The sequence below is a fragment of the Mya arenaria genome, chromosome 13 (assembly GCF_026914265.1).
Source record: "Mya arenaria isolate MELC-2E11 chromosome 13, ASM2691426v1".
Lineage (NCBI taxonomy): Eukaryota > Metazoa > Mollusca > Bivalvia > Myida > Myidae > Mya > Mya arenaria.
In genome coordinates this window covers 50928952-50944318 of record NC_069134.1, presented here as the reverse complement: position 1 = coordinate 50944318, position 15367 = coordinate 50928952, and the positions used below count along the sequence as shown (strand labels likewise).

The 15367-nt window shown below is 35.2% G+C and overlaps 1 protein-coding gene across 2 annotated transcripts; it reads right to left on the bottom strand.

Moving 5' to 3' along the window:
- Nucleotides 1-4881: 4881 nt before the first annotated feature.
- Nucleotides 4882-14381, bottom strand: LOC128213216 (MARCKS-related protein 1-A-like). Of its 2 annotated transcripts, none has more exons than XM_052918776.1 (3): nucleotides 14285-14381; nucleotides 13581-13708; nucleotides 4882-6398 (listed from the first exon to the last, which is right to left on the bottom strand). In XM_052918776.1, the coding sequence occupies exons 2-3, from the start codon at nucleotides 13678-13680 to the stop codon at nucleotides 6262-6264; spliced, it is 237 nt and encodes a 78-aa protein (XP_052774736.1). In that variant the 5' UTR covers nucleotides 13681-13708; nucleotides 14285-14381; the 3' UTR covers nucleotides 4882-6261. The 2 variants fall into 2 exon arrangements, with proteins under 2 accessions (XP_052774736.1, XP_052774735.1); XM_052918775.1 differs by having other exon boundaries at nucleotides 14257-14370.
- Between the last annotated feature and the right edge of the window lie 986 nt (nucleotides 14382-15367).

Sequence of the window (15367 nt, the reverse complement as noted above, 5' to 3'; positions counted from 1 at the left end):
AACAGTTATTAAACTTATTTGTCGTTCTTCAAATATAATGTTTTGAAGATAAATTGAAGACAATCTATTCAACCACAAATAGCATTTTTAACACCTATGCAATCGCCATCCATTTGCATTTTTTAATCATAATAAAATAACAGTAAAACCCAACTTTCAATCAACTTAAAAACCGCTCCTACCACTAACTAAAATAAATTCCCATTCCATAATAGGCGCGCTCTTCAGAGCGGCGCCAATCAGGCCAAGTGGTATTCGTTACGATTCGTGCAGCGTGTGCATTTTCTATTCTCGTTTTGGATAGTTCTCCATCGCCCATTTTCACATAGCATGTTGTGATTTCTGGTGCGTTATCTTGCATAACTCGCTTGTATTTATGTAATACGTTTTCTTAAGATGATTTTTCAGTTCAAACTTTGTTCTTAATATTTTATAAAATCGAAACCCACAAGCCCACACCAATGCAAAGTTTTTCATGTGTAAAACTGTAAACTTTAATTGCGGCCTAAGCGACTGTCACAACCTCATAGCTGCCAGTTTAAGAGAACAATGTGATCCATTTATGAAAAAAGAAGGTCACTTTCAGGTCATACAATAATTTTGACAACAAATGATTTATGGACATCTTTCTCATGTACCGTTCCATCTCGCTCATATATTGCATGAGGATATGGACGATATTTATTGGGCTCACGAACACCTATTGAAACAAGTTATTGACGAGCATGCCCCAGTAAAACAGAAAACCCCAAAAAGGAACCCACCCGTCAAGCAAGAAACACCTATAACAGAAATAAGAACATGGCAAACTGGTTAAACTACACTAAGTTCAGAAATCTCAAAACCAAGGTAAAAAGAGAATCAATAGCTGTTTATTTCCAAGAACGGTGTAGTGGAGGATCCAAATCTAAGGACTTCCGACCGACAATTAAACCCTTTCTCTCACAGAAACCTACACATAAATCAGATAACTAAATACTACTCAAAGACAACATAGGGAATTTGGTTTCTGATCAAAAGCTGGTGGCCAATGAAAGGAAATCATTTTACATTTATATAGCTAAAAATATTGGAATATCTGGAACTCAGGTTAAAGATAAACACCCTAGTCTTGACAAAATAAAGGAAAACTGCCTAATGTCACCTAACTTTCACTTTACTTCGGTCACCGATAAAGATATTGGAAAATACATTGACAGGTTAAATCCAAAAGAAGCAACTGGTATAGATCTGAATCCTCCCAAAATCATCATTGCCGTTAAAGATACTTTACAGGTTCCCATCCGAAACATAGCCAATGAAATCATTAACCAAGGATCATTTCCAAATAGTCTTAGCACAAGTTACCCCTATATTCAAGAAAGATTACCCCTTTATTGAAAAGAACTATAGACCAGTCAGTATTTTACCATCAATATCCAAATTATATGAACGGGTCATAAGTGAACAACTGATTAGTCATTTTGATAACATTTTCCATCCTTTCCTGGCAGCATTCAGAACATCATTTGGATGTCAAACTACCCTGTTAAGGCTGGTGGAAGACTGGAAAAAGCCCTTGATGAGAACAAATATGTAGGCGCAGTTCTACTGGACCTCTCAAAAGCATTCGACTGCATGCCCCATGATCTCATCTTAGATAAGCTTAATGCATACGGTCTCTCAGCCCCAGCATGTAAACTTATGCACAGCTATCTTACAAACAGAAAGCAACGTGTCAAACTTGATCAAATTACCAGTGAGTGGGACTCCATCCTGAGAGGCGTAGCACAAGGATCAATATTAGGGCCTTTAGTTTTCAACATCTTCCTAAACGACATCTTCTACTTTATCAATAATGCAGCTTTGTATAATTATGCAGATGACAATACTCTTTCTGTGTGCGATAAAAATCCTGATATTGTTAAGACCACTCTTAAAGAAGAAAGTAACATTTTGATAACTGGTTTACTTCCAATCAAAAGCAGGCTTACCCTGACAAATTTCAGGCAATTTCAGTTCTGTTTAAGAAATAAAACAATTCAATATACTTTATCACACCATTGTTTATGAAGAGCAAGTGAAACTTTTAGAGGTAGATAGTTTATTAAATTTTGATGCCCAGATTTATAAAATGTGCAAAAAAGCTGCTAAACAATTGAATATTCTTCAAAGACTAAGCAAATTTTTGACAACCAATACTAAGCTCAATATCTTTAAATATTTTATCAGATCCAATTTCAACTACTGTCCTGTCGTTTGGCATTTTTGTGGCAAGATCAACACAGAAAAAAATGGAAAAGATTCAATACAGAGCTTTAAAATGTTTTTAATGATTACACCTCAAGTTACGAAAATCTTCTTCATAGAGTTCAATTTACAACATTACATTTGAGCAGGGTAAGATACATTGCTATTGTAACTTACAAATGTCTGTATGGTATCTCACCAGAATATGTTCAAAACCTTGTAACTTTTAAGACATGTAATTTTAATCTGAGATATGAAAACTGTGTAGACGTTCCATCAGTAAGAACAACTAAATATGGGAAAAACTCTTTCCGCTTTGAGGCCAGTCAGGTATGGAACAGCCTCCCAAAGGAAATAAGGGTCTCCCAAAACTACATGGTATTTAGAAGACTGATCCGCACCTGGACAGGTTCCTCTTGTTAATGTTCAATGTGTAAATAATACCTTTTTGCTTTAATTTTTGTAGAAGAAACTGAGAACTATAAGATGTTTCACTGAATATCTGTTATCCTTTGTCTTAACGGAAAAGGAGTTTTGTTTTCAGTGGGATGGGTTACACCCACTGGACAAGATATGGCATTCAAATACCAGAAAAGATTTCAGCGGACTTCTTTGACTAAAATAACAACTTACTAAATTAAATTACATCTAAGTATGATCTGTCAAACACATAAAACTACTTGTGTTTTTCTTTCGGCAAGTATTTTGTTTAGGTGTTACGACTTTTTCAATTAACATTCTTCTACAGTGATAGGTGTAATATCAACATAACATGATACATATCGTACCTCCTCTAAGCCATACTTTCAAAAGATTTTTCCTATCATGCTAGATACATATCATACCTCCTCTAAGCAATACTTTCAAAGGATTTTTCCAATTATGCCAGATTAATTAAAAGTTGTTGTTATTTTACAAACTACACATCGATGTACAAAGCTATTATTCCCTTGTATATTTTGTTACTTACAATTTTGCTACTTCAATGTATATGATTACCCTTTAAGTTATACTTTAGAAACAACTAACCATTTTACAGTGGTATATCAACTAGTGGAACCGTGCGCATGTGCACTGGCTTTTCCTATTTGTATTTGTATGCATGCTCCAATATGTGTTCAGTTTAACATATATACTTTTATTTCCAGGTCACATGCTCATTGTTATTTTTATTTGATATGTAATGTATGTCTGTTATTCATGTCGGAAAATAGCTCATTGAGCTAATGTTTCTTGTTAACACATACCCGACTTTAAATAAAGATTCTTGTATCTTGTATCTTGGCCATGGCCGAGTTGTAACGATTGTATTTACGAGGTCTGTCTCGAAACTTGCCGGAGATGGCCGAGTTATTACGATTGGCATTATTTTTGTCTGTGTCAGCATAGTTTCGTTTTATTGGAAAGGTAAATACTGTGTTTAAATGCATTTAATGCTTGTATTGTGCAAAATATCTTTGCAATAACATGGTAAAATATGAATATAAACCTGTATTATCTATTTCAAACATAAAATACTTCTCTAAATACAATTTCAATATTTTCCCAAACCCCCCTGATTTTGCACAAACGCGTTTAGATGTCAGAGATTGGAAGAATCCCGTATAACACGTCTATTATTTTAGACTACCAGTGTATCCAGACCAACAACTCGGTGAAAATGAAAACAATGAAAAGTAGATCAAGTAGATCCAGCATGTTCAGCCTGTTTTTGAAATCATAAACCATTCATTGCTTTTATTGCAACTCGGTTACATTTCGAGGTGCAATATGCTCTAATTACTACTCAGTTACAACTCCGGTTACAGGATGCTATAATTTCTTACAGTCGAGTATTATTTATATCGCTTTAAAATTCTATTAGATGAGTGATTGTAAATATGTAAAAAAGAACAATTTATGACACCTTTGTAACACATTTGTTATACATGTGTGAAGCTTAGGTGGTGTGTAATCTTATATGTATTCGCACTCGGGCCGTGCCCATTCGGCGAGTGCTCAGATAAGATTGTAAGTCATTTGACGTATTTGGAGCATAGTGCACTGTCAGAATGTAACCCTGGTTAAAGCCACCCTGTTTCTTTATTGTGCACCAGTGTATAGCACTGTCACACGGGACCTCCATTTAACGTACCCCCAGAAGAAGTATTTATTTAGTGGTGCGACGGGGAATCGAACCTGCGATCCCTGGATTGACAGTCAAGTGTATTACCAATAGACTACGCACCCCACACTTGTGTAGCTTACCCACCACCATCACGTGATATACTTTTTGCGAACAGGAAGGGGACGCAACTATGTGTGGAGTAAGGTTACCTTTAGGAACTGGTAGGAGGAAAAGAAAGATGTATTAAAGCAATTTCTTACGCGGTTATCTCCCCTGACAAGTAGAATAGATTTTAATAAGGGAAGTAACAATGTGTTGAGTTTGGCATTAAAAATGCACAGTTCTCTTCAACTTCTGATATTCCTCGCTTTGTAATACGTTCAAATGTCATCGAGTCGGACGTCTTCGGATATCCCCGATACACGCTAGGCTATGCTTCGTTGTGTATGAAGTGTAACGGAAAAAGTACCGTGGTTGCCGACGATGCAAGTCGGAGCACTAAAGAGTTGAAATTACCGGAAACAACAATAACGCAATATAGATAATTCAGATTTAAAGACACCATTTATTTCAATGATTTAAGAAAAATAGAAGCATCATTCATTGCATTATTTATCAAGCCATGTCAAAATAGTATTGCTATCACAGTCACGATTCACAAAAATAGCCAATATCATACACGTCCAAGTAACAAACTCAACACGCAACATTATTTGGAATAGAAACACAAATGTCAACAATCTTGCCAACTCCTGGTGGAACAAAAATAATAAATTGTTATAATAAGTACAAGGCCCCATATTCACGAACGCTTTGAGTCTGAATTTGTGACTCAGACTCGCATATACAAATTGATAAATTAAATAATAAACAATTTTCATAAAATTGGATAAAAAGGTCGTTTATTTATTGGTTAATATCGATTTCTTTTTTTTTCTTTAATTTGCCAAACAAATTTAAATTACGATAGTCTAGTATCAGTATTTGTTACGATAAAATAAGATTTGCCATTCGGAACTCCTCGGCCATTTTTTTCGAAACAACCTTGGATGTATGTGGACGGTTTACATACTCAGAAATCGGTACATTTAAGTCCGCTGCAAGTAGATCGCGTAGTAATATACTTTAGCAGTCAAACTTAATGACTTAACTCTTGGGAATCTTAATTATGTTTGCAATAATACACTTCACTGGCTATCAATTTAAACTTAGCTCAATAAACACTACATTTAATTAATGATATAATTTAAAATTTTACAAACTATTTCTACACATTTACAGGTATACATCCGATGTCGTCTTCTATAAAAATGGCCGAGGAGCTCCGAATGAAAATTTGCACGATCCATTTGGGAGTCTGACTCAGGGCGTTAGTGGATATGGTGCCGGCATAGTAAACTGTATTTCGCTTTAAAGTTCTCATTTTTTAGTCTTGATGGTCAATAAGCAAACAGAGGATGCGTGAATGTTTCATTTCATTTCCGACGGCTATATTTAACAATGATAAAAATTAAAAAGTATATGTAACGCTCTATAAATAACAACATTGTTATTTTTTTTATTTCTGTTTGAGAGTTGCAGAGATGTGTCACTATTTCATACGGCTAGAGAGTACGAAATAACGAATTGAATATCAGTATGAAAACACAAGTAATGAAGTACAAAGATCTACAAAATCTTTGGAACCCACGAGTATCCATGGTAGACGACTACCCAAGATGCACATATAGCCAGTACTCTAGATTATGAAACAAACTTGTGGTCCCAAAGGATGCAAACATTATATGGTATAAGACATTCACTCTGTGGACTACTAAATATAAAAAGAGTACTAAGAACGCATCACATGTATATCATGAAAATGAACAGGAATGTCGAAACAAAAGTATATACAGTTATAAGTTAAGCTTTTCAATTTGCTGTTTCTATTCTTCTGCCGTTTGCTCCTGTTGCGTATCGCCTGTCGTCTCCTGAGCTGTGTCGTCTGCTTTCTGTGGAGTAACGTCTGCTTCCGGTTCCGGTTTTGGCGTTTCCGCTTTCTTTTCTTCTGCTGGTTTTTGTTCTGAAAATACACAATTAAGATTCATAGTTTGTTTTTATGAGGGATGGAATATTATTGGCACCTGCGCAATACAGGCAGACACAACAATCTATCACGTGTTGGCCACATGTTAATGCATACTTCTAATTATATCTGTTCAGACTCCGATAAAACACGATACTGAATAAATTAACAGCTAACGTAAACGAGGATTGTTTTACTTGCAATGTAATAGACAAGTGGTTTGTTATACGGTTGTGTAAATTTAAATGCATTAGCCGGCGATTCATCAATGCTTGTTCGAATCATTAGTTCTTGTTGAGATAGCTTTGGTTTCGTTTACGTCATGCATTTGTTTTCAATTTTGTCATTACTCAAAGACCGTTCAAGAAAATCTATTTAAAAACTTAGCTGGCAGGGACAATGTGCAAATCTGTATAGCCAGGCTCTCTGACTTTAATGATAACAGAGTTGTGCCCCTTTTTGACGGAGGGTTTTTGGCATCTTGTTATGCACCAGTCAATTGTAACCACGGCCCTCCCAGGTCCGGGGAATAGCGGGGACTTTGTATTTCGGTCCAGCAAACTCCGGCTAAAATCCCCGTCCTGCGGGGACGAACATATGGTAAAATCCCCGCCAAATGCCCCTGCACCCCAGGGATCCTAGGTAAGGCCCATTCCCATATTTAAAGCGAAGACAAAACCACCGCATTCACCCGGCACAGCGGGGCCACCTGAAAGGTAAAAACGCGGCCCATTTCCCCGGCTATCCCCGGTACACCCCCGGACCTGGGGGGGGGGGGGGGGCGTGGTTACAATTGACTGGTGCATTATATCAGTATCTGCCTATGATTAGATACATGCATATTTAAAAAAGAATACTGTTAATAGCAAAAAATCGCGGTTGTAAAACGTGTATATATACAGTGTGTGTATACCGCGTGATAAATTGCGTCATAAATGCTACGTCGTAATGCAATATTTTACTTGAATGAATACTTTAAACTAAGCTTACTTTACTATTACTTCAAAGTTTTAAATGAAATATTGCTCAGTCTACGCCGCTATCGGTGCCCCGACTTTGGTCTTTTACCAGAGTTTGATTGAGAGTTTAGTTTCTGAAAACACTTCGACAATCCTTTTCGCAAAACCGCCGCCTGATGGAGCACTGTCTAAACAAACAATAGTTTGGAAACAGGCTTGTCGGAGTGTTTGAGGATACTAATCACTTTTTTAAACTTGAAGGCGGGACTCTTCAAACGGCATTGACTGCCCTTTGTTTCATCTAAAACGGTCAAGAAGAAGAAAAGTTATCTTTGTTTTAAGTATTCATTTTAAACAAACTGTTGCCTTCCGTCGTAGTATTTATGGCGCAATTTATCACGTAGTATACCCACACTGTATATATATAATATGTATACAAAATCATCGAGAGAAAAAAAAACTGAAGACGGTGCAAAAGTTGATGGATTCTAAAGATAGTAAAACAGATTATCAGGTTTAGATAGATTGTATATCAAAGTGAACAAGTCCATATAATCTAATAACGACGTGAGTGCCACTATGTGTGATTTATATGGCACTTGAAGTGATAAACGGAGTGATGAAGTATCCGTTTATGTAGATGTTACTTTTATTATTTGTGTGATCGTTATGCTAAATTTATAAATATATATAAAAAATAATTTAAATTTAATCGTGCAGTATGCATCTTACAAAACAAAAGAAGGGGCGATAATCAATCAATCAATCAATCAATCAATCAATCAATCAATCAATCAATCAATCAATCAATCAATCAATCAATCAATCAATCAATCAATCAATCAATCAATCAATCAATCAATCAATCAATCAATCAAGCAAGCAATCAATCAATAAGTCAATCAATCAAACAATCAATCAACAATCAATCAATCAACAATCAATCAATCTATCGATCAATCCTCATGGAACGAGTACATCACGCTCACTACGCCCATTCTTAATCCTCAAGATTTTACTTCAGGTCATCCAACTCTTACATTGAAAGAAATTTGCATGGTACGAGTATATTTGTCAATCTATGTCAAATGATAAATATATCACCTTTAACGCCGACCTGTGGCGGTACTAAAGGGATCGCAATGTTTGCATTAGGTCACACATAATATAGACTTACTTTGTCTTTATAAGTTTATATATTTGAACAATTTCAAAGTGTAATTTGAACGGGTCTTAAATTGTTTACATATACTTTTGTCATAAATCCACTTAATTACTCAAACGTCCTTAATAGCTCTTGGAACATATTGTAAATAGCTAGGGTTATTAAAACGGAGAGAAAATTAAATTGAGCATGATGCCCGTTCATATTTAGGGGTCAGATTCAGATTTTTGCGAGGGTTTGGTGTGGGGCTTGTCGGCGCTTTTTACATGAGAATTGGCTTATAATAGTCTGAACAGGTACATAGCTTGGAGGGGTAAGCGATTTTGGTGTTCCATCTCACCCCCAGTGCCCCACCCACCCCTATATCCGTCAGTGACGTCGTATAATGACCAAAAGTATGTTCTTGCTCGAATGGCAAAAAGTAGCATAATGCTTCTTAACAAGAACTTAAAATATTCACATCAAATGAGGCTAATTATATTATCGCTAGTTTCTGAACAAAGCGGCGTTTTCTCCTTATTTCAATTGAATTTTAGCAAACCCAACATTTTAAAGACTATCAGAGCTATGTGAAGAACTTGAACATTTGTGAGAAAAAACAAACTTCACATGGTTTCAATTCACAGTGGATTTTACAATAAAGGATGTTTTATATTTAGACAAATTGCATTTCATTTTTATAGGAATGCATTGTATAGATGAATAATGTGTTAGAGTATGTGACAATGGAAGTCTGGCTGTTGTTAAGACTGTTTTTTTCGTTTCATGATAAAAGTCTGGGTGGACCGCTGTAATAGATTGATATAGCTGAAAGTTATTGTATTCTAATTAATGTAATTCAGATGATATTGAAGAAGAGATATCATTTGTCATAATAATTATGTCCTGTGTTTAATATTTTAAGAAAGGACTTTGTCTATAAGAAACCCAAGTATATTTAAGTTTAATGAATTGATGAGATCGAATAACAAATGTATAATCAGAAATATAAGTAAAGTTTTTATCCAATGCATTTTTGTTAAGGAACTCTTTCAATTACATAGTTAAGATCATGTCAGTTATAGCTAAAAGTAGCCTCCCAATATATACAGTCCAACCCCGTTGGCTCGACATCTCAGTGACCGGCAGAAATACATCGAGCCTTGGGGAATTCGAGCAAAGTGGGAATGCTTACCTTCAGTATTAAGAAATCGGTCCTTGACATCTAGTTCGAGCAAACGAGGAAATCGAGCCATGCGAGTTCGACCAAACGGGGTTAGACTGTATATATATATATATATATATATATTAATATTTTTCTTTAGTTGTATTTTTTTACTAACTTAATTATCTCCATTCTATGCTCATGTCATGTATCATTTCGACTATGTGAATACTATAAATTATATTACGATACATATTATGTTTTCTCAAGAAACTGTTTGTACATACAGTCGAACCTCGATGGCTCGAACTCCCAAGGACAGGCGAAAATACCTCGAGCCTCGGAAATTTAGAGCCAAGCGGGAATGCTTACATTCAGTATAAAGCAATCGCTCATTCAATCCAGTTCGAGCAAACGAGGAATTCGAGCCAACCAAGTTCGAGCCAACGGGGTTCCACTATACACTTCTATATGTGTGTTTGTCTGTGTGTCTGTCTGTCTGTGATCTAAGACCACCAGTACGGCATTAAATTGCGCTCTTATTATCAAGCTACCTAGGTTAAATCCGTGCGATTCCACACATTTTGTTATACATTAAATGTCAGTTAATGAAGTGCTGTCATGAATAAAAAATCCGTTTGTCAAAATGTACTTTGTCATTATTTTCGTTTAATTTACAATGTGTTTTTTTATTACGAAATACTGAATGTAATCTGTGTGTGCCATCCCAGTTGGTTATAAAAATAGATTAAAACTAAACTAAACATTATCAATATATTAAAACTGATTCAATACATTTAATATTCTTATAACATGGCTTAGTCTTTCTAATCCATGTCTGTGCTCAATGTGACATTTAATTGAACCTTTAATTACGGACAATGTTATAACAAATGCGAATTAACATAATCAATTCTGTACAGAATAAATAACGCTTAATAGAGTACTTGCAATTAAATACATCTCACATGAAAATGTGCACTGAAATCCAATATTCTAAAAGTTATTATTCATTGAATTGTAATGATTAATTGTTTTCTGTATGGCAGTTTGAATACTTTCTCTTATCTACAAATCTTATGCAAAATGTGAACTGACAAAGTTTCAAAGTATAAAGGGTGTATGTAAAGCATGCAAGGTGCTAATCCCCCTTGATGTATATATTCCCCTTGATGTATTTATGTATATGTTCCCCTTGATGTATATATTACCCGTGATGTTTATATTCCCCTTGGTATATATATATTCCCCTTGATGTATACATTCCCATTAGTGTATATATTCCCTTTGATGTATACTTTCCACTTGGTGTATATGTTCCCCTTGATGTATATATTCCCCTTGATGTATATAGTCCCCTTTATGTATATATTCCCTTTAATGACTATATTCCCCTTGGTATATATATTCCCTTTGATGTATAAAGTCCCACGATGTATATGTTCAACTTGATGAAAATATTCCCCTTGGTGTATTTATTCCTCTTGGTGTATAAAGTCCCCTTTATGTATATGTTACACTTGATGTATATATTCCCCTTGGTGTATATATTCCCCTTGATGTATATAAACTCCCCTTGATGTATACATTCCTCTTGGTGTATATATTCCCCTTGATGTATATAAACTCCCCTTGATGTATACATTCCTCTTGGTGTATATATGGTTATATTCCCCTTGATGTATATATATTCCCATTGATGTATATATATTCCCATTGATGTATATATTCCCCTTGATGTATATATATTCCCCTTGATGTATATATATTCCCATTGATGTATATATTCCCCTTGATGTATATATATTCCCATTGATGTATATATATTCCCATTGATGTATATATATTCCCATTGATGTATATATATTCCCATTGATGTATATATTCCCCTTGATGTATATATATATTCCCATTGATGTATATATATTCCCACTTATGTATATATATTCCCATTGATGTATATATTCCCCTTGATGTATATATTCCCCTTGGTGTATATATTCCCCTTGATGCATATAGTTCCCTTGGTGTATATTTTTTCCTTGGGGTATAATTTCCCCTTGGTGTATATAGTAACCTTAATGTATAATAGTCCCCATTCGGGTATACTTTCCCCTTAGGGCATATAGTCCTCTTGATGTATATATATCCCTTGGGGGTATACTTTCCCCATTGTGTATACATTCCCTTAGGAGTACATTGTCCCTTTGATGTTTATATTCCCCTTGGTTTATATTGTCCCCTTGATGTATATATTCTCCTCGGTATATATATTCCCCTTGATGTATATTCCCCTTGATGTAAATATCCCCTTGGTGTATTTATTGCCCCAGAATGCACAGTGATCTGATACTAGTTTAAATATCCATGTTTATCTTTAATGAAGAACAAAAACACCCTTTGCATTAGTAAGTTTCATGTAAAGGCTTATCAGTAAACTTACTTTTAGAAAGACCAAAAATGTAAACTGATGTAGACTGTTCATATTTTTTTTAAACTCGGATGTTTTTTTAAAGGATATTACTTATTCTTTCGTTCACGTTTCAAAGATAACGATCACACAATGAAATAATAAACTTACAAGGATACTTCATCACATCGTGTTTCACTTCAAATGTTATGTAAATCAAATAAAGGGGCACTAAAGTCGTTATTATGGCCTCGTTCACTTTGATATACAATCCATGAAATCCTGATAATTTGTTACACTATCTTTTTTAATCCACCAACTTTTGAACCGCCGTCAGTTGCATACTGAGATATTTACGGTGGCATCGAGGTGGCATTCGGGTATTTTTTTCCAGTTAGAACGACTTACGTATCTCGTTTAAACCACTTCCGTGTCTCGTTTTAACGACTTCCGCATCTCGTTTTAACGACTTACGTATCTCGTTTTGACGACTCACTTATCTCGTTTTAACAACTTCCGTATCTCGTTTTAACGACTAACCTATCTTGTTTTAACGACTTTCTTATCTCGCTTTAACGAGTTAGTAAGTCGTTTTATCGAGATTCGCAAGTCGTTTTAACGAGATAAACAAGAACACGTTTTTGTCACCTCTATGCCAACGTATATACGCTCTCGTGTTTGTTTTATATCCGAAGCTTCATGTTATTCAAAATATAGATATGGGTCTTTTTTAAACATTACAAAACATACAAAGTCAGCTAACAATACAACCACAAGCGGATATTATCAGAGTTATAAGTGAAAAATGACCAAAGCCAGAGTTATGGGCCTTGTAACTCTTTTTGCACATTGCCTCTGGTGACTAGGTTTTCTATGTGAATACCTTGAACGTTTTTTTTTTTGGTTTGGTGTTATGTTTCATGGGTATCTATCAACTTATGACGTCATATAATAATATCGTTACGTCGTATACATTATAAAACCTATGTGTACGTGTCAACTATCATATGCTCCAATTTACAGGAATATTCAGCGTATTGTTGTACCTTCATAATAAATAGACGAAAAGTTTTGTCCCTTTGTCTAACCGACCAAAGAAACCAGGCTGTAAAATGACGGGTTTAAAGATAGCAATAAGAGAGAACATGCCAATCATTGATAATAACACACAATAATAGATATCATGTAAGTCATTTTGAGGCACCAATTTCGTAAATTTAATATCATAGAAAACATGGGCAATAGGACTACGTTCCGAAATTTCGTTTAATCCAAATAAAATATAAAAACAATTATGTATAATTATATATCTATAATTTCAATTTGTCTAGACTTCCTACACCCACGGCAAAAGAGCATTTACTTACAATAATACTCATTTATGATGAAATTATACATGATACACCAGACAAATCGTTATAACTCCTTTTAGATTTGACACGGAAACCATTTTTTTTAAAGATAAAAAAAGTAAAGAAGAAATCATTATGCAATGACCTACCTGTTTTTTGCTGCGCTGGTTCAGCTGGTTTGTCCTCACTTGAGCTCCCTTGGCCGCTGCTCTGTTGCGCGTCGGTACTTTTGCTTCCGTTACAGCCCATTTTTCTAGTGTTTTTTTTCTAAAATATCCTTAAACAAGAAATCCTGTCTTTGAGTAAATTTAGCTTTCAATAAAATCTGATATCATTAATTTATGAGAATGTTCTCTTTATTTCCTTAATATACTGCTGAGTGTACTTTTTTATTCCGGACTTTTAAATAAAACAGTCCTCCTTCGCCGGATATTCAATGAACTACAAAACTGTATAAGCTGAGCTTTTTTCGTTGTAAGGATTAACTCTGAGTGCATAAAATCGTTCCAACTTGTCCTAATACTTATTCGTGTTTATCGCGGCCGTTCAGTATCAAGTTTTTGAGTGATAAACAAGTATACGCGGCAGACATCAAGTGTGGTTCAATGCTTTGTTTTGCCCCGACAATGTTTACGGTCACTCTGGAAACCAGGGCTGTTGTCTTCGTGTGCATGTATATCATATGTTTGACAAATATAGCATATTTGATTTACCGATGTTTAGTGCTTATGTATATTTAATAAATTTAACATTGGATTTTATTGTTTCTAATCCCTACATAATGCTTGCTTTATTAGCATCATTATCGACCTTAACTCTGCTTACATCAATCTCGTTTGTATAGAACATCTACCTTAGCGTGGAAATTATTTCAATAAAGGCGCGCTTAAGGTAATCCTTAGTATCTATCAAGTCATCGGCTAGCTAATGTAAACCTGCAGCTATTCCGGAAAGTGCGCTTTTTACCATTTGCAAAACGCTAAAATCATTTCATGATATTTCGATTTAATCAGTGCCATAAAATGTGCGTTAGGATAGGACGAGTATTGAATGGCAAACAACATCGGAAACCCGATGACGTGGGCTGTAAATAATTGATTAAAGCGCTGCTTGCATTGTCTTAGAACAAGCAATATATTTCTGGGAATTGGGCCAACTTTTTTTACTTTTAGTTTCACGGATTGCATCGGCACTTTCAGATCTGGGTTACAATCCACTGATTAATGTCCTTTTATAGTTCTATGTAAGAAGACAAACTTCAGTCTAAAACCAACAGCATTTCCAGCTTTTCACGAATGTGTAGCATTCTATATCTAACAGCTCGGCCATCTCCGACAAGATTCGGGATAAAAATTGTGTTGGATAATGGACGAGGTGTTCCGATTGACTGCATCACGGACTTCATCTTGGCACTTGTAATGTAGAAATAACGTACCTTCTAGGTAACTGTGCTCATTCTAGGTCGTCCACGAAAAAATGTCGTGGGTGCAAACGAAAAATTTCTAAGTGACATTGAATAAAAAAGCTAATAACAACGTCTCGCTTTTCACCTACTATAGGTTATAAAATACCGACTTGCCCGGCTTGGTGGCCACCACCAAACTCACAAATGTCCATGCCGGGAAGCGAACATGTCCCGGGAAGCATTTGTGAGAAGCGAGTGCGCTAACCACTTACTAGAAAACGTGTTTATATTGAGCGACCCTGATGGAAATTGTTAATTAATATATATATATTGCTGTGTGGAGATTTTTATAAGTGACCGACCCTGATGTGAAATTGTCATTTAATATCTATTTCTGTGTGGGGATTTTAATTAGACATTATTATTACATGCTAGCTTCAGTGACAAATAAATAATCTATGATGGCCTAACATAACAAAGGTGCAGAAAAGGATCAATCCTGGTTCACTACCTGTTTAATTTTTTAATATT

What these genes read in the sequence shown, in the direction of transcription:
- LOC128213216 (XM_052918776.1), bottom strand. Translation starts at nt 13,680, where the DNA reads ATGGGCTGTAACGGAAGCAAAAGTACCGACGCGCAACAGAGCAGCGGC. An exon ending in ACCAGCGCAGCAAAAAACAG is followed by an intron (nt 6,399 to 13,580) that starts GTAGGTCATTGC and finishes GTGTATTTTCAG; the next exon opens with AACAAAAACCAGCAGAAGAA.